Here is a 24,390-nt window from a genome sequence, read left to right on the forward strand (position 1 = left end):
TGATGACAAAATTAAGTAGAGGACATATCCACACCTGCTCTCTAGTGTGCATAGGCACAAGACCAGCTTTAACCACAGTCCCCTCTTCAGGGAGGAAGAAAGAGGAAACTGGGAATGAGGTCGATTATTTGGTTCCCAGGCCCCATAAATGTATCTTATTAAGCAATCAACATGACATAGTTCACAATTATTGTTCTTGTGTTGTAACTAAAAATTATAATTTTCTTCCAATATTGACTGACACCATCACACAGTGATAACTGTGACTGTCAAGTCTGATTGTGAAATTTTGCATTCCAGTGCTTTAGAAAAGCACTTTAAATGGGAGTGAAAAAATTAGAATCACTTAAAATACTGTCTGTATTGTGTTCAGGTATCACATCAAAGGGGAACTGAAAGGCAAATCAGAAGTGTTTATCCAGAACCTTCCTGGATTTCCAGACCACATTCGCTTAAGTAGCAAAGGAGGATACTGGCTGGGTATTGCAACTATGCGCACTGACTTTTTTGACTTGATGCAACAGTATCCAAGGGCAAAGAACTTTATAGCAAAGGTAAGAGTGATAGAGTAGTTGGTAGTAGTGGTAATGAAGTTAATTTTGTGAATATGGAAGCTAAGCCATCCTCACAGTGATGAACACTACTTATTAAGTAGCAGTGAAATTAAGGCCTGTATGGGATTTGAACCCATAACCTCTGCAATACCAGAGCAGCACTCTACCAACTAGGCTAACAAGCCAACTGGGAACAGGGCATTATGTTGGTTCCAAGAAAGAAACCTTGAAGTGGTGAATAAATGAATGTAAATATACGAAAATCACATATGTGAATTGCGGTTGAAGAAACAAATATGGAATTAAGTGATCCTCGCAGTTATGAACACTACTTAAGTGGTAGTGAAAATAATGCCTGAAATATATATATGATTTTCACATATTTACAGTTATTTATTCACCACTTCGAAGTTTTATTTAGAACCAACATAATGACCAGCTCTCAGTTGACTCATTAGCTCAGTTGGAAGAGCACTGCACCAGTATCACAGCTCTAGGTCATGGGTTCAAATCCTGCTTATAGGCCTGAAATTTTTTCAGGCCTTATTTCCTCTACTACTCAAGTAGTGTTTATAACTGTGAGGAAGTTAATTTTGGTTTTATCTCCTTGAGCCCCCTCTTACATCTAATTTCTCCTTACAATATCACCCCTGCAACACAAATGAAGGTCGCAAGAATAAAGGAAATGATCACCATGCAACCAAAGTAATGCCTAAAGCACTCAACCTACATTTTAAATAAAACAAGGGTAGAGTAGTGTTTAAATTCCAGCCTAATGAGGGTTGTCGCTTGATTATTTTTAAGATTGTCTAATACATTGAAATTTTAGGTTGTCTCCTTACCATGGTTAGTCACCAACACAGCTGTCAGGTATGGCCTTCTCTTGGAGCTGGATGAAAGTGGTAACATTACCAGAAGTTTCCATGATCCAACAGGCAGTGTTATTCCTGGTTACCTCAGTGAGGTTCATGATGATGGTGATGTTCTCTTCTTTGGAAGTTTCTTTTCTCCATTTGTCGGCCGACTGGAGTTGAAGGAGTGACTTAAGGTGTCAGTCTTCTGGACTTTCAGAGTGGGATGCCTATGAGGGCATCAGGGAATATGCATACAGAGAAGGGGATGCTTTTCATTTCTGTTTTTTCCTTTATTTGAAATTTGTTCATTTTTATTTGAGATAAATGCTTTCATTTTGCATGTATATGGCAAAATGCTGACTGATTTTGTTTTAATTAATGACATTTGTTTTGGGGCACTTTGCTGTGGTGCTTTCAACAAAGTGTAAGACTCTTCCTTAAAAAATTTAGCACCATTTTCTGAGTTTTTAGAAAAAATTACATCCCAGTTGTTTAAAACATTAAGTTCCTCTTAGGTTAATTTGGTTATTCGATGTATTTTTTTTTCAACTATAGGTAAATATACAAACTCTGAGATTAAAGCATTAAAATACAGTGTACTTTAAAGATTAGAGGGTTGATTTGACATGTGGAGTTTTTACACTCGAGTCTAGGATTATGATTGGCTTACAAAGAGACTGTTGGAGGAACAAAGTGCTTACAAAAATTAGCAGGAACACCTGTTCTGCTATTAGAGAGTTTTAGATCCATGTTTGGTGTGTCAACTGCAGACTGCAGTTGGCAGTTTCAGGTTAGAAGTAAGAAGTCTCAATATTTTTGGTTTTGGATGTCAACGTCAGTGTTCACTTGAAAAAATCAACAAGTGTGCTGCCATCTGGAATTACAGAAAGGAAGGGGGTCCTTCATTTCAAATACAAAGTGTGGCTGAAAGTTTGGTTTTATAGCATCCCAAACGGATTGGTTAAAAAGAAAAGCCTTCTTCTCACATATATATTAACAGGACATACAGGAAAAATTTTGAACAGAAAGAAGAAAAGTGCTGAGGGAGTTGACCTACTTAAAACTGCCTTGCCCAAAGTTCAAACATGAACTGCAAACTGTAAACATGACCATTGGAGCCAGGTCAGGTGACTCCTTGTGATTCGTGGTCACATGTATTCAGGCACAAATATGGATCTAAAACTGTCTAATTGCTATGGAATACTTTGTTGATGTGTGCCTTTGATTAAAACTCTAGTCTAGGATTCTTAAAGAGAATGTTACAGGAACAAAGTGTTGACAATAATTAACAGGGAAACCTTTTTTGCTATTTGCTATGGAATACCTTGTTTAATGTGTGACTTTGATTATAAATTTTAGCATGAAAATAAAACTTCAAACAAATTTCTCTTATACTGTCATTGCATAACATGTAAAAGCTACAGGTTATTAAAGAAAGGAACTTAAATTGTTTACTGTTACTTTCAAGAATAATTTAGATACTCAGAACTTACCAGTAGTTCTTGATACTTGACAACACATTCTCTACAAAACCTGTTAAGTTTATTTAAATACCCTTACATTACCCAGTGAGAATAATCTCTTACCTCTAGAAAGAGGCCCTCCCAATTGCATAATTCTAATAAGGTTACCTGTTGTGCACAGAGAGGTATCCATAGAAACACATCTTCTTGGCATCAAATAACTCTGAACCAGCAGATTTGGACTTGATACATAAACACACATCTGCAGTACCCCCCTCAGAAACCCAGGGATAAATAAGGGGAATAGAGAAAGATAAAATATGGCAAATAAGCAGAGATAAAAAAAATTATTGTCCATAACCACTGAACAAGAGTGATATTGTCAAGTAAACCTTCCTATCCAGCCTTTTTGTTATTTTTCTTGGTTCCTACACACAATGTGATTGGTCAGTTTAGCAGGGCATATTTCACTGTACAGCCCACTAAATTAAAAAGTTTGTCTAAAATGAAATCTTCTGCCCTCTATTTGAACCCAGAGATACAATAAATATCTTACTACTTCTCAGTCAGTACTGTAAGTCATGGAACCTTGTGTTCCTTCTCAAATTAATCCTTTAACTCCCAAGATCTCATTAGTAATTCTCCTTACTGTCTGTCATACAGTTCTTATGATGTTAGTTTGGAGAATTTGGTATTGGATCAATTAATAATCCCCTAATTGATATTTTTCTTTATTCTCATTACTTATCTGGTTGATATTGTATCAATATTGTAAGGAGAAATTCTGTCTTGGTCACTCATGGGAGTTATAAAGGACTACACAATTTGCACTTGGGCCATTAATCCTAGTGGAAAAACTTGGTACATAACTTACAGTATGAACCTTTAACTCAGTTAGCAGGCAGTACCATCATTTATTTGCTTCTCATACAACTATTTGCCAATTGGCCTGGGAAGTGTAAATTCTATTTCTAACAGCTCCTTCATCAAATCCATTCAAATTTACAAATTACACCTTAGCCTATTATATCATTTGTCAGGCTGATAAAGTTCTGTCGGGTACTCATGAGGGTATTTTGCCACATGATCCATACACTCCTTATACTGTTTCTTCAAACGGGAAGGAAGTGTGTCATATACATCACTGAACATCTCCTCGACTGGAGGTTTGAGTGCCTTCTCAGCTCTTGAAAATGCTGCCATAACCTGTTGGCGTGCCTCTCGTTTCCATTCCTCCTCCATTTTACTATTCCACCACTCTTTGTTTTCCATGTAATGTCTAGAAAATAAATGGCAAAGATATAATATGGTGGATACTAGACAGGTAAAAAAATTTATACATAACCTAGGAAGAGCAAAACTGTGATGGAAATATGGCTGGCATGCAACAGCAAGACCCTCGATTGACTGACTTCAGTTTACACAGATTTTGTTAGGAATGACAAATAGTAAAGACAGTTGTAAGTTGAACAACCTTCAAAACAATTTGGTTTTATCAACTGAATTGATAATGTAACATGGCCATTGTAAATAGTTTCTAAAGCTGATGTTTTTGTCCTTCTTCATTCCCTCTTAAGAAGGGCTAATGCTAACAACTTCAGATTTTAGAAACTCCTTATGATGGCCAATTTACCTTATCAACTCAGTTAATAAAACTAAATTATATTTCAATACCCGCCACTAGCACAGCACCACAGCTTCTGTGAAAACTAACCCACTTAAGCCTTAAAAACAGGTATGTAATGTAATTTACTTTAGAGGCCAACAGGGGCAAAATTATGTGGTCTCTTTTTGCTATAACTCTAAGTAATGGAGGTATGATCAATATTTACTCCAAAGCTCCAATTTCTCCTTTTCTTGCAGATATAAATGTCGAAGGATAGTGTAACAAACTAGTTGTTTGTCTTGTTATTTTTTTATTATAACCCTCAAATAAATGCCCCATTCACTATTCATAAAGAGAAAGATGGTTTACACCACCAAATGAGTAACTTTACTATAATTGTTAAAAAAAATATTTTAATAGATGGCAAGCTAAGGAGGCCTCCAGAAACCGAGAGGCTTAGCTTATTGCTAATATTTGTTCCATCTCTTGCATTTGAGTGATAGTGGCCTTTTATCGAGTACAACCTGTTACCATACAGATTTGGGATCTAAGAAACAAGCTAAAAAGATCACAAGTTATTTGCCATTCTGATTTAAACATACCTCAGCCTTCCAATGGGATGGTCCTCCTTGTCCCAATAATTGACTTCCTTTAGAGAGCGGTACACAGAGGAATCATCACTAGTGCTGTGATGACCAATTCTGGGAAATAAGAAGAAAAGAATCAGTGTCGCCAAAGAGCAATTATGTTGTTATACTCATCATGAAGGGAAGGTGAATAATGATAGGTTAAATAGTTCTTTTTGCATCGCTAAAGGATTTGTGCGCCCTCTCTCAAAAGTGTTTATTTTGACCTGTGCTTCTTACCTCTAAACCTCAGAGGTGGTGAACCCTGATAAGTGACCAATACAGAATTTCTCCTTAAAATGTCAATGCAACATCAAGCAGACAAACGATAAGAACACAAAAAAATGAAAAATGTTTATTAGGAGATTATAAGTTGATCCAACACCAAATTCTCAACTAACATCCTAAGAATTGTACGAAAGACAGGGCAGAGAATTACTACATTTAAACTCTTCATAATTCTATTCCCTGCAGGTAGTGGTAAAGTTGGAGCCATTATTTCAGAAGAGTTAAAAAATGTAAATGTGCCACTTTTTGTTTCCTTCTGTAAAGGAAAATTGAAAACTTGTTTTTTACTTTTCTCTAACTTTGAGGGGCTACAGAGACTGTTACTCTATCTAACCTGTAAGTCATGGCTTCCACCATGATTGGTTGTGACTGTTCGACTGCAATTTTCCGAGCTGCTTTAGTAACATTGTACACAGCAAAGACATCATTTCCATCCACACGAATTGCCTTCATTCCATAACCCCTGCCACGTCCAGCTAAACACATGAAATTGTGGGTGAGTAGAAGAAAATTCAGTGAGAAGCATTTATTTATTATAATTAAATTATCATTTGATGTCAATATCACACTGGCACGTGTGGACAATTAGTATTCACATGTTGCTTCATGCAGCCTGTGGTGAATTTTAATCATCAAACTAACATTGCCTCGCTCCTAATGTGTAGCTTCATAGTTCAGTTGTTAGTAGTCAGTGGTGGATCCAAACCTTGAGTTAAGGGGGGGGGCCCCCGCTGGTTTTTTTGTCACTTGCCCTGCTGTCTTTTCTTCCTTCTGCGATTCTTTTTTTTTTTTTTTACCAAACTAAGAGGGGGGCCTGGGGGACCTAGGCCCCTCCCCTAGATCCACCACTGGTAGTTCCCAACTAGCATCTGAGAGGAACATTGAAGCCAGAATTTTTTTCATGTTGTGTTGCTTAGGTTAATTTTCTGTTTGAAGGGATGCATGGAAGTTACTTCTGATAAACTTATGGATTCTCCCATCAAATTGTCTCTCATTCCTTTGTGAAACATAAGGAGAAGTTGAAGGTACATTAAGCACCCACTCCTTAATATTGCCCACTAAAAGTGGCATGTTAAATAGAACGGCTATTTAACATAGCTGAGATTTTGAAGGGTTGATATGACAAGAGGGGAGACAGTACATTACAGAGAACAGAGAAACAATAACAATTACCAATTCCATCCCCTCTGTACTGGTCACCTGTTGGAGTAGATATGGCATAACCATTGTTGCGGCTGTTGGCAAAAGATATCAAAAGGTCAGACGTTCTGATACTCCACACAGAAAAACATACATAAAAAATAATCATCACAATAACTCAAGAAGGGGAAACAATATAAATACATAAATAAATTCACACAAAGAGTCGATAATGAATTTACAAATTTATGCCAAATTGGATGATTTAGTTTAGATGTACAGAGTTTAATGTTCTCCTCTTAATCCTCTAACTCTTAGAAATGATAAACCTTTAAATTCTCCTCAAAAATTCCAAAGATTTTTCAGCAGTGAGTAACAAGAATAGAAAATCTGAACAAATTCTCTCAACCAGCATAATTAACAATTAGATCCTTCACTCTTGATTTCTATCACAGATGATAACTAATGAGAATGACACCCATATCAATTAATCTTAACAACAAGACAGCCTACTTTTTTTTATATTTACTTTAGTTTTAAACTGCCAATCATCAGGCTTCTAACTTTACATACAATCTATTGTGGAATAGATAGTAACTAGGCAAGCATAACCAACCAGGTTCCAGCATTTGTGAAAAAATACTTATAGATCTGGACACAAAGAAACAATAATGCATTTAGGAGGGAGAACTACATGTCAGGGAGCTAATCAGCTAAACAAAAAAAAAAATTTAGAGGTCTCTAATTTTTATTTTTACCAGAAGAAAATGACAGGAGCTTCAAGAGTTGCAGCAAAGTTAAAGGCAGCATGGGCATCTCCTTCACTTGCTGCTCCTTCACCAAAGTAGCAGATGACACAATTTCCAGTGCCTGCTCGCTTTACAGCATATGCATATCCAGATGCTGAAAATAGGTTTTGAACTATCACTCAGTACCAGTACTACAATACAACTAACAACCTTAGTCAATACAACATGCAGCAGTGTGTTTATCCAGATATAAAGCCTTTGGTAGGTTTGGAGGGCCCTCAACCCTTTAACTCCCATGAGTGACCAAGACAGAATTTCTCCTTAAAATATCAATACATTATCAAGCAGGCAAGAGATGAGAATAAAGAAAAATAAAAGTTAGGGGATTATAAGTTGATCCAATACCAAATTCTCCAAACTAACATCACAAGAACTGTATGGGAAACAGTAAGGAGAATTACTAATGAGATCTTGGGAGTTAAAGGGTTAAAAAGGCAGAGTTGCCCTCGGCTGCATCTCGTGCATTTTTACAATCAATATTCATGCTCCCTATACTCTTTGAGAATACTTCTTATCCTAATAAAAGCAAGCCAATGTGTAAACCAATTTTTAAATCGTCAGCAATTCTCAGGAGTAATGAGAAAAACAGAATACATCACCATTAATTTTCTCTGGCAATTTTGTGCTCTCTCAGAGATGATTCAGTGCCTAAACCAATAAGGAGCCCAGCCCTTTACAGCTTTCATAAAAAGAAAAGTAAACAAGTTGTCTGAAGAAAAAAGTTTGTCACTGCTGCAGTATCCACTTTCTACAAAAGCATAGCCTTGTTAACCCTCTTAACCTTGAGAGTGATCAGTATCTAATTTCTCCTTACAATAATACTGCTGAATTACTCATTAAGACTGTGAGAATAAAGGAAATGATCACCAACCTCAGAAGTTTTGATTGTTAAATGAATTCTCCTTGTCAGTATCAAAGGAAATGTATAGAGAAAAGTATAGAGAATGAGGATACTGATGTTAAGGTGTATAGGTACAAGAGTAAAAAGGTTTACTAAAAACTCACCTTGAGGCATCTGAGTTGCCAGAGGGGATGATATTGTGATAAAGTTAAGGTTCTTTGAGCCATAATGAACAGGCATCTGTCTACCCTTCCCAAAGTCATGCTGATTGGCATAACATTGATTCATGAAGTCATCTAAAGTGAAACCTCTCCACATTAAGACACCAGCTTCACGGTACTGACCAAGCACCATATCTTCAGGCAGAAGAGCTGCAGCACTTCCAAAGTGAGTGGCTTCTTCACCATAGTTTGTCATGTAAAATGATATCCTTCCCTAAAGAAGTCAGAAAGGGAGTCTATTCTTTATGATTACTAAAAGTTAGATACAGTTGTTTGCAAAGAGGTTGTCAGAAAAACAAAAGTGCTTGGGACAACCCCATAAGGAAGTGTGGGTAGTTTTCCAGTCACAGTTCTTGACCTCAGGATTTTAAAGAAATCTGAGAAAACATCACCGTAAGGGAGAGGCCTTGGCTTAGCAGGTTTGATTAATTTATTTTGTTTGCAACACTGAATTTTAATTCTAAACTTAATTGATAAAAGACTAACTATAATGAATGACAAAAATGATGTAAACTCAACAAGAGCAAATTCAAAGTGACCTAAAGAAAAAATGTTTACGATGTAATATTCCATTTTTTGTTCCTGTCGTATTCACATGCATGTTGGTATTCATACCCTGTTCATTTTTATTTTTCTCCATACTTAGATGTTCCAGTTATTAAAATTCATTGATTTCCAGAGAACTAGATTACCTTTCACAATTGTTGTTTGTAATTTGTCTTTTTTCTGACAACTTTTATGCAAACAGCTGTTTATTTTTGTGGTATACATAGAGCCTTTCCAAAGAACTGTCCACATATCATAGAACAATCATCAACAGTTCTTCACTCTACTTTCTACTATAATGAAGTGCCCAAACAGCCTTGTATAGAATCAGTTCATTTCTCTCAATGAATACAAAATTCTACTTGTAAACCAAACGACTTTTAAAGAGTAAGGTATAAAGGGATTTAAAAGTTTATATCATAGCACAACTGAAGGGAAAAATGAGTTATAAGCAATAAACTAGCAAATAGTTAAACATAAGCAAATACTGTCGGAATATAAGCCCGGAGTATTGGGTCTGAACTCCCAGGTGGGCAGAGTACAAAGATTTGACTCATGTTCCCAGCTGGCTCTTGAACTCAGTACACATCTTTCAATGCAGTCATTAAGCAGGCTAACTACAAGGACACAACATCTCCCTCTGATTATATATCTCTTCGCTCATATAACCTGTCTTTGTGACTCGTAGAGGATACGGTCCATGGTATTCAAGAGAGTCATCTGCTTGTACATGTTTTTAATTGTTTCTTTGTCAAGCTACAACAAAAACAAAATGCCTTAGCTGAATAATAAGAGGTATATTATACCATGGTAATTTTCCCAAAATATTTTTTTGGCTGCCTAAAAAAAATTCATTTGACTCAGTATTCTACAGTGGCTAAGAAATAAAGAGATGGTCTGTATGGAACTCATTGTGAAAAAAAAGTGTGAAGGAAAGAAACATGTAATGGAAGAATGTCATATCACTACTTCAAAGCAAATTTCTACAAACATTCAAAACCATCATCTAAGCAAAACAGGTAACAATGTTATCAGTAATTTTACACTAATGTTTTAGAAATTTCAGAACCAAAACTTATTTGAAAAAAAAAAGGGAACAACGTAAGGGAAATGGAAAAGGGGAAACAACTCTCATATGACCCAGCCCCCAACACACCCCCAAGGCAATGTCAAGGGAACACGTCGATTAATACAACAATAAGAAAACTCTTCTCCCTGGAATCTCGAGAATCTGTCATTTCGGGAGAGGCAAAAAAAGAGAAAAGCTTGTCTAAATGTCTGGGGGAATGATGACGCGACAACTTCTCGATCTCCCTGGAAAAAAAAATCAAAGAAAAGGGAGGTAAAAAAACCAGCAGCACACCTTGGGGTCATGGGCTTCGTTAAAGACTTTTCCATTTCGATCCATGACTCGATAGACCGGGATGGCTTCTCCATCGTCTGGATCATCAAATTCCAATTTTTCTGTGTAATATGAGTTCAAAGCGCCTGGAAATCTTGGCTTGTCTTGGTATTCATGTTGGGGTCTTCCTGCACTGGAGCTAGACGAACACAACTGAAAGGCGTACAAAAAGTTCAAATAGAGTATTTGCGAAGTTTCAACAGGTGTTTTGGCACCCATAACAGTAAATCACATGGAAAACTTACTCTCAGTGCCTTTAAAGTGTTAGGTAGCTTTTTTATGTGATATGATACACCACGGGACCCAACAAGCGCTCTTCTCAAAAGCCACGTTGAGGCAGCCATGTTTAGTTTATCCCGACACCTTACTCACCCCCTACTGGTAGCGATGAGAACTATCGACAACAAGAAATGTGCAAGGTGTACCTGCAGCTTAAGGTTTAAAACCAAAATCGTCGTTTTTTAATGATTTAAGGAGAATAATTTCTCTATTTACTTACAATTCATAATTTTATATATCGTCATATCTTTACATGGAGAAATAAGAAAGATGAGTAAGATAATACTTAACCAGATGGGGGCAAGTAAACTCCAGTAGGGAGGTACAGGGAAGCAATAGATTTGACTTGGAAACGACCACGAGCCCGCGAACACGCTGAAATCAAAATGGCGGATGAGGCAATGGATTTGAATATTCCACGATTTTCATCGGAGTTGAGGTCTCTGCGATGTGAACAGAGCCTCTTGAACAAAACAGATGGATCAGCAAGCTTTTTTCAAGGTTTTTCTCTAACTCCAGTTTTATACGACTTTCAGAAAGACATTGGATGTTAGCAATCTACTGACATTTTGATACTTTCTTTTAGTTCATGATTTTTTACATCGTTTCAGGGAATACCCACGTGATGGCGGCAGCTTATGGTCCGGCAGAAGTCAGATCAAGTAAAGAACTCATTGACAAGGCTACTCTAGAAGTTGTTTTCAGACCCAAAGTTGGCTTACCAGGTACATAAAAACAGGGTGACCATATATACATCATTGTTGAGTTTGAAGTCTCAAATGAATCTCAGCTCAAAATATCTTAGATTCTAAGCTTATTTTTCTTTCCGAGAGGATTGTGACCTATTATTCGTCGAGGAAAATTAAAGTGAAAGTAGTCGACAAAGAACCAGATTTAAAGGGCACAGCGAAGTCAACTTTCTTTGTAAAACCTTCTGCTCTTTGGGCTCATCAGTTTCATATGTGTAAATAAAGATTGATTGAATTATTGATTAACTTAGCAAGCTTGTTTCCTATTTTCTTAATTTCACAGGCTGTGCTGAAAAACTTTTAGAGAGAGTTATCCGCAACAGTTGTGAGCCAGTTGTGCTTACCTCCAGACATCCCCGGTCATCCCTCACAATTGTTGTTCAGCTTGTTCAGGATAGTGGATCAGTATCCTTATATTTCCTTACTTATTTTAGTTCGTTAAAGCCTATTAGAAGCTTCTTTTAATCCTAAATATTTGATCAGTAATCTTCCCCCTCAGGATTTGTTACCTTTCTCTGCAAATAGAAATATGTTTACTAATACTTCTGAATCTTTGATCAGGGGTAGAGCTAGGATTTTTCAAGGGGGGGGGGTCACACTGTGTCAAACAGAGGGTACTCACCAGTTTTTGCCACCTGAATATTGTAGGTTGTTTGCTTAAAAAAGGCTTACAAAGGGGACAGGGTGGGTCACAGGCACCCAAGACCTCTTCCCCCCCAGTTATGCTCATGTTGATTTTTGGCTGTTTTAAGAATTTTATGCCTTAAATCAACCATGATCATACTTCTTTTACATGTTCAACAACTACATTGATTTAGAAGTACTGCTATGTATATTATTGTTTTCCCTAACTGCCAAAGTTATTGGCATGTGCAATCAATGCTGCCTGCATGGCTATGATTGATGCTGGTTTTCCAATGAAATGTTTAGTTTGTGCTGTATCATGTGCATTAAATGAGTCTGGTGACATTCAGCTGGATCCTTCCTTGGAGAAAGAAAAGGTAAGGGGTAGAAAATTATTAATTTAATGTTGAGGATTTTTTGATGAAAATGTTGAAATTGTCTGATGTAAGAATGTAAGCCTTTTTGCGAAGTTTTCTCTCTCAAAAGCACAAATTGTTAAGAGTGATAAAAGTTTTTGTTCATACCATAATTCAGCAGTTTTGTTTAACCCTTTAAACCCCAGGAGTGATTGGTATCTTATTTCTCCTTACACTACCACTGCTGAATCAATCACTAAGGCCATGAGAATAAGGTACATGATCATCCACTAGAGAAGCTCTTGATTATTTAACAAATTCTCCTTGTCAGCACCTTAGGAAATGTATAGAGAAAAGTATGGAGAATATGCATACTGATCTCAGGATGCAAAGGGTTAAAAGTACCGTCAAAGAATGGACCGTTGATCTTTGATTTTTTTTTCTCACAGTCAGCTTGTGCAGTGATGACATTTGCGTTTGATAGTGCCAACAAAAACGTGATGACCTCATCAACAACAGGGAGTTTTACAGTACAGGAGGTAAAAGATTGTTTAACCCTTTAACTCCTGTGAGAGACCAAGAAAGAATTTCTCCTTACAATATCAAATACAATATCAACTAGATATGTGATGAGAATAAAGAAAAATATCAATTTGAGGATAATTAGTTGATCCAATGCTAAATTCTCTGAATGTAATTGTAAGAATTGTATAGTTGACAGTAAGGAGAAAGACAAATTTGATCTGGGAGTTAAAGGGTTAAAGTTTACGTTACTTTTTTGTGGCCAGCTTTGTATTATTTTGCTCTAAGATAAAGAGAAAACAGTGCTCTTAGACTGGAAATGAATTCTCCAAATTCTCTTTGTCTGTCAGCACCTTAGGAAATATAAAGAGAACAGTATGGAGAATATGCATACTGATCTTAGTGTGTAAAGGGTTATGGGGTACAACCACTCTTTGATTACTTCCTTTTTTATAGTACGACAGGTGTCTGGAAGCATGTCGTTCTGCTGCTACTAAGCTATTTGACTTCTTCAGACTATCTGTGGAAAGGAAGCTTTCCAAGGTAAACTTTCTTTTGTCTGCTTAAGTTATTACACTCTTTTTTCTTCACCAGAACAGCTAATTCTAGAGCTGACTTTGAGCATAGTTAAAACTTACTGTAATTTTGAATGTGTTTGGAGCTTTAAAACTGTCTTATGATGTTCTTGAGGTTACATTCAGACAAGACTTGAAAACCTTTTATCAAGATTTCTTACAAGACATTTATTGCCCTAAGTGAGACAAAATGTTTATTTTTATCTCAGGGAGATTGAACTCAAGGGCCTAGGCATTTTTGCTGTATAAAGCAAGTAAAATTTCTAAGGTTTTTGGATATTTTCCCCTGAGGGAAACCATGTATTCTCCTGTGTAACAATAAATAATCCATTACTGAAAAAGATATAGTTACCAGTACAACTTCAAACTGAATGATCCTTGTGGTACTGTTATATCATTTCTATCAGAGTTGTTACTTATCAGTTTTAATTTTTCTTTCAACAGGATGCTAAGTTTATGGACATAAACATTGCATAGTTATATCTGTGATATTTAACTCACACAGTCTGCAGTGCAAAAACTGCACAGGAGTGTGATTCAGTGTTTAACTGGGTCACATATGAAGAGTGGTCCAGGTTGACTGTTTGTTAATCATCAATGGTCTTTGGTTGAAGAATCAAATAGAGTAGCAATCTTATGGCCAGTCTTATGGATCAAATGAACTACAGTCTTGAACAGTTGGGTCACTTAATCAGCTCACGAAGTTCCGCAGGATATTCCTGAGGGTACTTCATCAAATGATCCATGTACAAAATAGATTTGAATGTCTGTGCATCTGTTCAGTAACAGATCACAGATTAATATTGGCACACAAGGTGTAACATTTTGATGTCCCCTGTGCTCTAGAACTCAACAGACCCATGGCAACATGGAATGTACTTGTTTCACATAATAAGAAATAAAAAAAATTGTTTATGGTGACTTTATTTATGTGTCTGTCCTCTAATAGATGATAAGTAAGAATCAACCAAATTTTTAATTATTCAGCTTATTTCCCTCGTACTATTTCTTCAAGTATGGAGTGTCATGTACCCTATAGGGCATTACTTTCACCCTTTAACTCACAAGATCTAGTTGTTAATTCTCTCCTCTAGCTGCTACACATTTCCTTGTAAATTAGTTGCAAGAATTTGGTATTAGATCAAGATAAAAACTTCTACCGGATAAGTTTGAGAATTCTCATAACCTGTTTGTTGGATAATGAATAGATATTATCAGGAGAAGTTACATATTAATCACTTTTGGGAGTTAAAGGGTTAAAAGGAGGCCCTAGTGCACTGTCAGCTCTCTCAAATGCCCACATCATGGATAAAAAAAGTCAATGTTTATCTCTGACTCATAATATCAAGATGGTACTTAAAAATGTGTTGGATAACTTCATCTTAAAGTACCATCCAAGTATTATGAGCCAGTTACAGGCATCAACTCTTTAACTCCCAAGATCGGATTGTTAATTCTCCCCACTAGCTGCCACACATTTCCTTGTAAATTAGTCACAAGAATTTGGGGTTGGATCAAGATCATAACTTCAACCTGATAAGTATGAATATTCTCATTACCTGTTTGCTGAATAATGTACATGTTGTGGTTCAATTTTATCCTTGGTTCAAATTGTATTGTATTGTATTCTTGTTTCAAACTCATTAACATACATTACAATACCCAAACACAAAAGAAAATAAAATTAAATAAAACCAGGGGTAAAATTGAACCACAACATATACATATTGTAGGGAGAAGTTACATGTTAATCACATCTGGGAGTTTAAGGGTTAGAAGTCAATTATTAGAACAAATTCTTAACTAGGCCATAGATTCAGACAAAGTGAACCAGTAGATAAACTTGTGCTTGTCAAATAAATTTTTATTTTTGCTAATATTTGGTGAAATGAGCACAAGAGCAATGGTTTGTTCTTTGGTCAAAATGTTCTTACCTTGTTTTGTGACTGTTTAATAAAAGAGCTATTGTGTTGTAAGTAACATAAGTCTAGTAAAAATTATATTTAAAAAGGAAAATATACACAATTAAAATATGAGCTTCTGTGTCAACAAATCTTCATCCATCTTTCTAAACCTTTTTTAAATTTGTTAATGCTAATTACGTCAGTGAAGTGATGGTTTGGCAAACTGTTCCACTTGTCCACTTTGACAAAAGGGCTGAGTTGTTTGAAGAATAATGAGCACGATTCCATGTTTAGCCCTTTGACCCCTGTGAATGACTAAGATCTAATTTCTCTTCACAACATCACCCCTGAGTGACACATTAAGGTCATGAGAATAAAGGAAATGATCACCAACTAAAGAAACTCTTAATTGTTAAACAAATTCTGTTTGACAGCACCTCAGGAAATGTATAGAGAACAGTATGGAGAATCTTTATACTAATATTAGGGTATAAAGGGTGAACTGCCACATCAATTAATAGTTCTTCTAGGCACTTAACCTGGGATCAGTTTCAAAACACTGCCCAGTGCATTTATTTATATATTAACTGTTTCAATTTATTTACAATATGATATCTACAGCTTAAACTTGGCACATGAAATAATTTAATTTGTTAAATATTTGTGTTTTAAATATGTCAAAACCATACAACCCATTGTCTCGCAGGAAACACACTCTATAATTTAATACTAACACTAATGATGAAAGGACATAACCAGTAGGTATATAAGAAAATTTACATAACTGTTTCCCTCATATGCTCTGCAATTATTGAAAAGATGTCACTATAACTACAATCTCAGGTATCCCCTCTTATCCCCCCCCCCTCACCTACCCCAGCTAGTCCCTCTTTTCCCTTGACCCCGACCCTTTGCTTGTTTATAATCCACTTGAAGCTTCACTGTCATCAACCGGGGGCAGAGGAGCCTCTTTCAGGTGACTCTCCAGACCCAGTAAGATTTGAATAAGTTTCATAGTGTTTTGAGCAGTTTTCAGTACTTCTTCCTCAGTTCCAATGGCAGGGTTGAATTCCACTACATCAATACCAGACAGGCATCCTATACATTAACAAAAGACATGATCGTATTTTAGAGTATCAGAGGAAAGAAGGAAGGAGAAGTTACCCCTTAAAAGAAGGCAGTTCATTCAATAAAGTGACAGTGACTTTGACTGGCAAATGCAAGCAGGAGGTAACATACATGAACTCATGTGTCTGCTCTCTAATGCACGTGTTAGTAGCTAGGGTCTTATCCACCCAATCTTTCAAAAGGCAGATAATGCTATCCAATGGATAAGTTCCTATCCAGTGGATAAATGTTAATGTTCTGTGCTACCCACTGAATAGAGATTTATCCAGCAAATAGTGTCATCCACCTTTTGACCAACCAGGACCTGCTCCACAATTACTTGCTTAAGATGATTGCACTTCATTCCCAACATCTTCCAATACTGAGGATGACTGTAGTCTTTATTAACATTATATTTATCCCAAACATACCTGATTGTGCCACAATCTGAGCAATGTAAATTCCTTCATCCAGTGTGAGGCCTCCTCTCACTGAAAAAAAAAGATGTTCCTTGCCTTATAAGTTGCAAACAACAAGATCACCCTTTTTTCAGGAAAAAATAAAGTTTATTTACACTTTGAATGAAGCAAAACACCCACCTGGTGTTCCTGTGCTTGGAGTCTCTTTTGGATCCAAGGAATCAATATCATAACTTACATGAATTGGGCGGTTGCCACTAATGAAACAGCAGCAAAAATAACGAAATTACTGCTATTTCAAAGCCTTAGCTTTCAAGAGCAACTAACATCTATTCTCACCTCACAGTAACACCACTAAATTAACAAAAAGGTCACAAAAATTAAGGAAATAATCGCCTCTGAAGAAGCTCTTAATTGCTGGACAAATTCTCCCTGTAAGTACCCCAGTAAATGTATAAACAACAGTATGGAGAATATGCATACTGATGTAAAGGATTAAACCATAGGTCTTGCACATCAGCCTTTTGGCCCTCTACTGAAACTTATCTAAATGTTCTCCTCTACATGGAGGGACAGGAGGTATGGTTACTCCTTAACTCTTTAACTCTCAAGACCTCATTAGTAATTCTTCTTATATTATTGTCTGCCAAATGATTCTCATGATGTTAGTTTGGAGAATTTGGTATTGAATCAATAAGTAGTCCCATAATTGAAATTTTTCTTTGTTCTCATCACTTGTCTGCATGATATTGTATTGATACTGTAAGGAGAAATTCTGGCTTGGTCACTAATGGGAGTTAAAGGGTTAAGAAAGGATTCTATTCCATGGCAAAAAAAAACCCACACCCCCCTCCACTTTGCCAGCAATTGATCATGCCAAGTTTCCTTAACATTTGCTGACATCTAATATATTCCTAAGAGGGGAAGGGGTGCTGTGAGAATTTGAATTGTCTTTCTTTCAAACAAAGCCCAATAATACTACCCTGAGGGTTTTGCTGTGGACATTATATACCAAAATACAGTAGTAGCTCACTATGGTCACAACTATTCCCTCAGGTTGGGGTCTTGAGAATACTTATCTTTAGCTATGCTTCAGGAAAAAACCTTTGGCTGAAATAGCATGCAATAGATGTTGAAATGTCTGTGCATTGCTACATAACATCAAATAAATTTTTTGAATGAAATATTTATCAACATACTCAGGATTAATTTTTTCCAGAGCTTTTTCAATTATAACTCCAATTCCATCTTTGTCAACATCATCAATGGTGTATGCAGCAATCCCCAAACGTTTGCAGATGTCCCTAGAATCATAATATATCATAGGTATCAAATGAACATGGAAAGAAAAATGATCATACAATTCTGCTGTAAATACTTGACTGCAGAGCCTGCACATTAACCCCTCATTTCCAATATCATGGAACATCTCATCAATTAGGGGTGAACTGGTTAACTTTTTTGGTACACATAATTACCTTTCTTGGGGTTCAACATCTCTGAGTCCAATGTAAGCAATATCCCTTGGAGACAAACTAAATAGTGGAAAAAAAGGTCAATTAAACTTCAGGCTTCTCCCTATTAGGAAATGAACAATAACCAATTTGCTCTTTGTAACTTACAGTTATATTAGAGACTGCAAAGAGATTGCTGTCCAAAGCCTTCTTGGGTTATTGATAATTCCACTTTTTAGCACTATCAAAATCATTGTTTATAAATAACTAAACCATTTAATAGAGATATACTGGATTATAATCATATTCATTGATAAGTTTGCAAAATAAAAATTTGATACAGTTAGGAAAAGGTTAAGATGCCATCTGGAAATTATTAAATATTTCCTCAACTCCATATCCTACGTTGCTTGATATTCAATGGTTTCCACTGGCCAAGAGCATTGCACAAGCCACATATATATAGAATTAGGTATTATCTTTTCCTCACTGAGTCACACTACACTCCTACAAATGAATCACATGGAAAAAGCTTGGAGCGAACAAACATTCAGCAGCATCAATAATTTACCATGGAGAACACCATTCATATCCAGGAAGGGAAGGAAACTGCAAAATAAAGATCAAACAAATTTAAAGCGATTTGTACTAAATGTGCATTTGAAATACAAACAAATATCATTCTGCTGCCTCTGACTTTTCCATTGTTTTTTTTCTTCACATCTTTAGAAATTGTCATGGGGGGGGGGGACGATTTCATTACTGAGCTAGCTTACCTTAATCTTAGATATGGAATTAATTCAACCTCGAAATTGACCACTGCTTAGTGTCATGACTCAGAAAACCATAAACATCTAAAATATTTCTGCAATGTTCATTGTGTTATAAATAATCCCATCAGAGGTCAAAACATGTGAGCAAACAACAACACCACTACCTTATACTGTGACTGCTTACACTTTGTAAGTTTGCTCACACTTGGAGCCCATTAAAATCTCGAAAGTACCAGTGATTTAACAGACCCAAAGCCATATTTAAATAAAAATTTTAAGAATAGAGAAACAGCTTCTAGCAACCTTATCAGTTCATTTTGTTTCTCTAGCTGATAGTTTTATTGTATAATTTTCCAACCTTTCAAAACCTCCATCTTAAATGAAATCAGAACAGCTACATAGGCCCATTAAGTTACCGGACCCACTGGTAATAATAAAATAACATCACAGACTGAATAACTCTGGTGCACACAGTTTTCTGAGATTCACACAATTAAGATGTTTTTTAAAACCGCCACACACATGTGTGTGCTTTTCTATATTGCTATCTGTATATGGATTATCAGGGGCGTAACCAGGATTTTTCAAAAGGGGGAGTCACACTGTGTCAGACAGAGGGTACTCACCATGCCCTGATTCACTCAATGTGACAAAAAAGGCTTACAAAAGGGGGTCACAGGCACCCCATGACCCTCCCCTAGCTACACCCTTGAGTATCTTGGTAACAAATTTAAAAGGTCAGCTATACCTCTGGAATGCCCTCGATTAACATGGAGAGGGGCATTCCATGAATATTTCCAGTTTTAGTTGTAGCTGGACTGTTAATATCCATGTGAGCATCAACCTGAAATGGGAAATCAAGAAACAGATATTACCAATGAAAAATTTTCAAATTTAAAGTACAAGGCAAGCTCAAGTGCGAAGAATGACTACAATATACTGGTAATTACAAAGCATTTAGAAAAATATAAATACTGTATTTCTTCAAATTGGTGCATAGGTACCTCATTAAAATTCAGTTAAAAAGAGGGTTCTTGATCCTTATATTCTTATTATCAAAGAAAGTGAGGGAGGAGTGGGGGGGGGTGCTTGTTTGACATTATAGTGGGTGCTTATTCAGGGAAGGCTGCGCATAAGAGCATGGGCACTTATTCAAGGAACACAGTATGTTATTTCAAATATACATGAGAGATGTTTTACAACTAAAGCTGATGTAGAGCTGATATCCTTACACCAAATTAGACACAAACTACTTGCCAGCATGTGTACATACTATTAAGCTAAGTTTGGTTGCCTTTAAAGAGATTCTTGCACAGAGGACATCAGATAAAAATAAGGAGGCTAAGTATAACTTAAAACATTGCTCACTGCAAAGTAAAATATTAACTAACCCAGAGTAAACCTAGGTTTCTTGTAACAGATGCATGGCCAAAAACTGAACCAACTGCTATGCTATAGAGACAAAACACATGAAAACTAAGCAGGAAAATATACCAAGTATGAATAATCATGAATTCAAAATAACACCTGGCAGTTGTACAACTCTTAACCCTTTACATTCTCACATCAGTATGCAAACTCTCCATACGGTAAGTTCTCTGTAAATTTCCTATGTGACTTATAAGGAAAGTTTGTCTAACAATCAGGAACTTCTTGAGTTTGCAATAATTTCCTTTATTGTTACAACCTTAAAGTTTAATTCTGGAGTGAAACTGTTGGGGGAAATTAGATGCTCATCACTCTTTGGGGTAAAATTTGAAATTAAAAATCAATTCTTAACATGATGAGAATAAAAGAAGCGAGAAAAGGTTACCAATTAAACAACTTCTTGATTGTCAAACAAATTCTCCTTGTCAGTACCATGGGAAATGAATGGAGAATAGTATGGAGAATATCTCTTCAGATGTTAGGGCACAAAGGGTTAACTTCAAAGAGATTCCAAAGAGTAACTCATGATCAACCCTTCTGAGACTGCTTGCATAACAAGGGTGCTATTTAGCAGTCTTCCACTTTCACCCATACTTGCAATTTTAAATTTTTGAACCTTTCACATATCAAAAACTATTATCAATAGGTTTAACACAGACAAGTAAATCACTGTGTCTCTGAAAACAGTAGATAGATTAAATCAACTTCAAAATTATGATACAATACCAATGGAATAGAGAATACTTAAAATAGTGAGATTTTGTTGGGCTACCTGTGATCTCCTCCTATTGTGAGAGAAAGCTTCCCTTCTTGCGTAGCTTTTGCTATTTCTTGGGCAAGCTGGCAGACAAAGGAATCAATGAACATATTTGCACAATCAGAGTCATTTAAAATTTGCAGATTCAAAATAGATTTTGAAATGTTCATAATGCTTTATATTTGACTTAAGTCCTTGCACTTTATTTATAACAACTTTATTTAAATAATAACATATAACATATTATTATTATTAAAAAAGGGTTATAGAAGGGAGGAACTTAATCCTTGTTGTAAACTATACCCCAGACTTAAGTCAAAAACAGAGATTCTTTGGCTATATACTTTGCAGAGCTCTCTTGTTTCAACTTTACAACTTCAGCTACCTTTTTTAATTCAAATGAATAAAGAGAGTAGGTTTCTAAAGAAGCCATAGTGCTTTGTCAGTGAAGAGTATTCCAAAGTAATTTGGTTTTAACAACTGAATTGACAATAAATATAAATTGGCCACCATAAAGAGTTGCTGAAGTGAAATAAATGGTCATGGCCAATTTACAATCTAACTCAACTCAGTTGATAAAACCAAATAATTTTTAACTCAGACATATTATTTTCTGCTTGTACAATTCCTTTTGGAAAACCCTGTACCTTAACTGTGGAATACTGTATTATCTCAAATAATGCAGCATTGCATGGCATGAGGTTTTTTGTTTTTCACTAATAATGGGTTTAGATTATGATGCATATAAATGGAGGTACTGTGTTAAATTATCACCCACCTTTTTTGCAACAGTTCCACATTCTACTGAGTTTTTCACCCTCTCTCTTGAAATGTTGTGATTTTCAATATGTGGTACAGTCATCTCTCCAAAATCTGTTATTTTGTAGCCTGAGAGTTAAACAATGCGCAAAAATGTTGGTAATTTGGTCACTAAACTCTCGAGTGTTTTTCAATTAAAAGTTCCAAGAGGTCAATTTTACCTAATTTCTCTATTTTGCGAACTAAGCCTTGTTTCCTCAAGCGGACTGGTCCTTCTTCAACACCCTTCCTAGGCTAAAAAAAGACAACAGAAAAAGACATGTCTTTATCTTTAGAGATGCTGTTTATATAATGTTTTTTCACAAGAGTAGTTTTTGATATGCATGAGGATTTGAAGATCAGAAATTCTAAAGGTGCAGCTGGATCATGCTCTACCAGCTGAACTACAGGGATGTAACTGGGTAGCAAATGGTTAAATCTGAGACTTAATTGCAAGATTCCACAACTTCTCTTTGAAAATCCAATTGGGAGAGTGCCCGCTAAGTATACAACTCATGACTATATTTGCTTTAATCAGATTATTGCAAGGTTCTGGCATATTAATGATAGGAAAACATTTAGTTATAATTCTGATGCTGGCTCTTTTATGACCCTTTTTTGTGATATAATGAATTCCACATTGCCATGTTATTACACAACTGAGGGAATATACACAGACATTCTCACAACAAAAACTCAATTTAAGCCACTCCAAGCAAATTACAGATTTTCCTTTTGTTTTGTTTCATTTTGTTTTGTTTCGATTTTTTTTGCAAATTACAGTTAGCCTGTTTAAGAACAAGGAGCAACTGCAGAATACCCTGCCGCTTTTGTCCACCTCATTTACATGTGTTAGGAGGCTTTGAAGATTGAGGTATAACACAATAAACATTATACTTATTCAATGACACAACATTAATTCTAAAATTCAGCCATTCCACGCATCACCTGCATTGCCTGACTCGTCAATGACATTAAAATGACATGCAAAGCATTATTTGTTATGATCACTACATACTTTGATCAGGTATTGTTTGACAGTGCTGCAAATTAGGGTGGTTGGGTGGAGGGAAATAATTAGAAAAAAATTTCTGGGATTTGTTCTTGGCTTAACTGCAGAATATACCCCGCCACCCATTTACATGTCATTGAATAGGAATAAAGTGTATTGTGTTATGCCTCGATCTTCAAAGCCTCCCGACACATGTAAATGAGTTGGACCAAAGTGGCAGGGTATTCTGCAGTTGCTCCCAACAACTTAATTAGTTGAGTGGTTGGAAGTGAATACTAGGCAGTGCTAGGGAAAATTTAGCTGGGAGAGGGTGGCAAATGGTTTATATGTGATCCGTGATCAAGCCCAAAATAGATACGCGACATATAAATTTTACAGAAAGGAAAAGTAAGGTAAGATTTGAAGTTTTCCCTTTAAAATTTTGTGACGCTTGAAATACTGTTTAATGTACACGTGATGTGTGAATTTTTCTAGATTTCGTACGCGAAACGTGATCAGAACCCCACTTCGCTACCCTTCTGGGAGGGTACCGCAGGGGAGGTTACTATGCCTTCTAAAAAAAATATCATTGACTTTCCTTTGGGCTAAACGGACCTTTCGAATGTATTCTAATGGGCAAACCATCTAGACATAAATATACCACACGATCTTAATGGTATATACGCTGAAATACGACTTTACTCTTCAACTTCCTAACTTCTGAAAAAATTCATATGTCATAAGTCATCTAAGTGACGGATCACCTGTTATATTTCCTTGGTCGGAAGGTTTTCAAGTGGAAAAAAAATTCGTTTACTGTTCGACTTATTTTATCACGTGCGCAAATTTTGATGCCGCTGAGGCGTAGATTTTTTGATGACACTGGAAACGACGGTGAAAAAGGAAAAACAAAACTGCTTTAGTTTTCACACTGCGGGACTGCTCTATTTTAAAAAACAGTCAAGTATATATTAAATAATGGATATCGCCGTAATCCCATGAATAAACTATAAACGTTTACTAGTTAAACAAAAACATTTTATTTACCTGTCCGCCTGAAAAGGGAACCCCTATTAAAAATAGCTCCTGTTTTTTCCCTGAATGACATAATCTGGCAATTTTCTTTGCCACGATAGGTCGTAGACGCCACCGATGTACAATTCTCGTCACATTCATCACAAGGAGAGTTCATCAGAGCGCACCTGATTGTGTAAACTGTACACCCTCCAGCACACCTTTCATTTGACCTCGTTCCAAGTCTCCTCGTTTTCTTTGAAAAACTGCAGAGGGGACGGCAGGGAAGA

At 36.2% G+C, this 24,390-nt stretch overlaps 4 protein-coding genes across 5 annotated transcripts in view; 2 read left to right on the top strand and 2 right to left on the bottom strand.

Annotated features, from left to right (window-relative positions):
• The window catches only part of LOC131793807 (adipocyte plasma membrane-associated protein-like), an 8,371-nt gene extending 5,182 nt beyond the window's left edge, over positions 1–3,189 (top strand). For both annotated transcript variants that reach the window (XM_066169410.1, XM_066169409.1), the window contains 2 exons: positions 374–554; positions 1,384–3,189. In XM_066169410.1, the coding sequence (XP_066025507.1) occupies positions 374–554; positions 1,384–1,596 (394 nt within the window). In that variant the 3' untranslated portion in view covers positions 1,597–3,189. The remainder of the gene's footprint in view (positions 1–373; positions 555–1,383) is intronic.
• A 572-nt stretch (positions 3,190–3,761) lies between these two features.
• Positions 3,762–10,718, bottom strand: LOC131793625 (2-oxoisovalerate dehydrogenase subunit alpha, mitochondrial). The gene is made up of 9 exons (XM_059111096.2): positions 10,596–10,718; positions 10,312–10,503; positions 9,618–9,704; positions 8,346–8,616; positions 7,290–7,434; positions 6,565–6,626; positions 5,726–5,867; positions 5,080–5,178; positions 3,762–4,150 (listed from the first exon to the last, which is right to left on the bottom strand). The coding sequence occupies exons 1-9, from the start codon at positions 10,692–10,694 to the stop codon at positions 3,901–3,903; spliced, it is 1,347 nt and encodes a 448-aa protein (XP_058967079.2). The 5' UTR covers positions 10,695–10,718; the 3' UTR covers positions 3,762–3,900.
• A 284-nt stretch (positions 10,719–11,002) lies between these two features.
• Positions 11,003–14,381, top strand: LOC131797113 (exosome complex component RRP46-like). Its single transcript, XM_059114764.2, has 7 exons — positions 11,003–11,130; positions 11,241–11,354; positions 11,662–11,783; positions 12,239–12,379; positions 12,808–12,897; positions 13,337–13,423; positions 13,900–14,381. The coding sequence occupies exons 1-7, from the start codon at positions 11,016–11,018 to the stop codon at positions 13,930–13,932; spliced, it is 702 nt and encodes a 233-aa protein (XP_058970747.2). The 5' UTR covers positions 11,003–11,015; the 3' UTR covers positions 13,933–14,381.
• Positions 14,382–14,449: 68 nt separating this feature from the next.
• On the bottom strand, positions 14,450–24,309 carry LOC131797406 (arginase-1). Its single transcript, XM_059115063.2, has 12 exons — positions 24,134–24,309; positions 22,278–22,350; positions 22,076–22,185; positions 21,313–21,380; positions 20,504–20,564; positions 19,861–19,956; positions 18,911–18,948; positions 18,364–18,420; positions 18,085–18,189; positions 17,066–17,142; positions 16,898–16,957; positions 14,450–16,457 (listed from the first exon to the last, which is right to left on the bottom strand). The coding sequence occupies exons 1-12, from the start codon at positions 24,260–24,262 to the stop codon at positions 16,279–16,281; spliced, it is 1,053 nt and encodes a 350-aa protein (XP_058971046.2). The 5' UTR covers positions 24,263–24,309; the 3' UTR covers positions 14,450–16,278.
• Positions 24,310–24,390: the final 81 nt, after the last annotated feature.

This window comes from Pocillopora verrucosa, chromosome 7, assembly GCF_036669915.1.
Source record: "Pocillopora verrucosa isolate sample1 chromosome 7, ASM3666991v2, whole genome shotgun sequence".
Classification (NCBI taxonomy): Eukaryota; Metazoa; Cnidaria; class Anthozoa; order Scleractinia; family Pocilloporidae; genus Pocillopora; species Pocillopora verrucosa.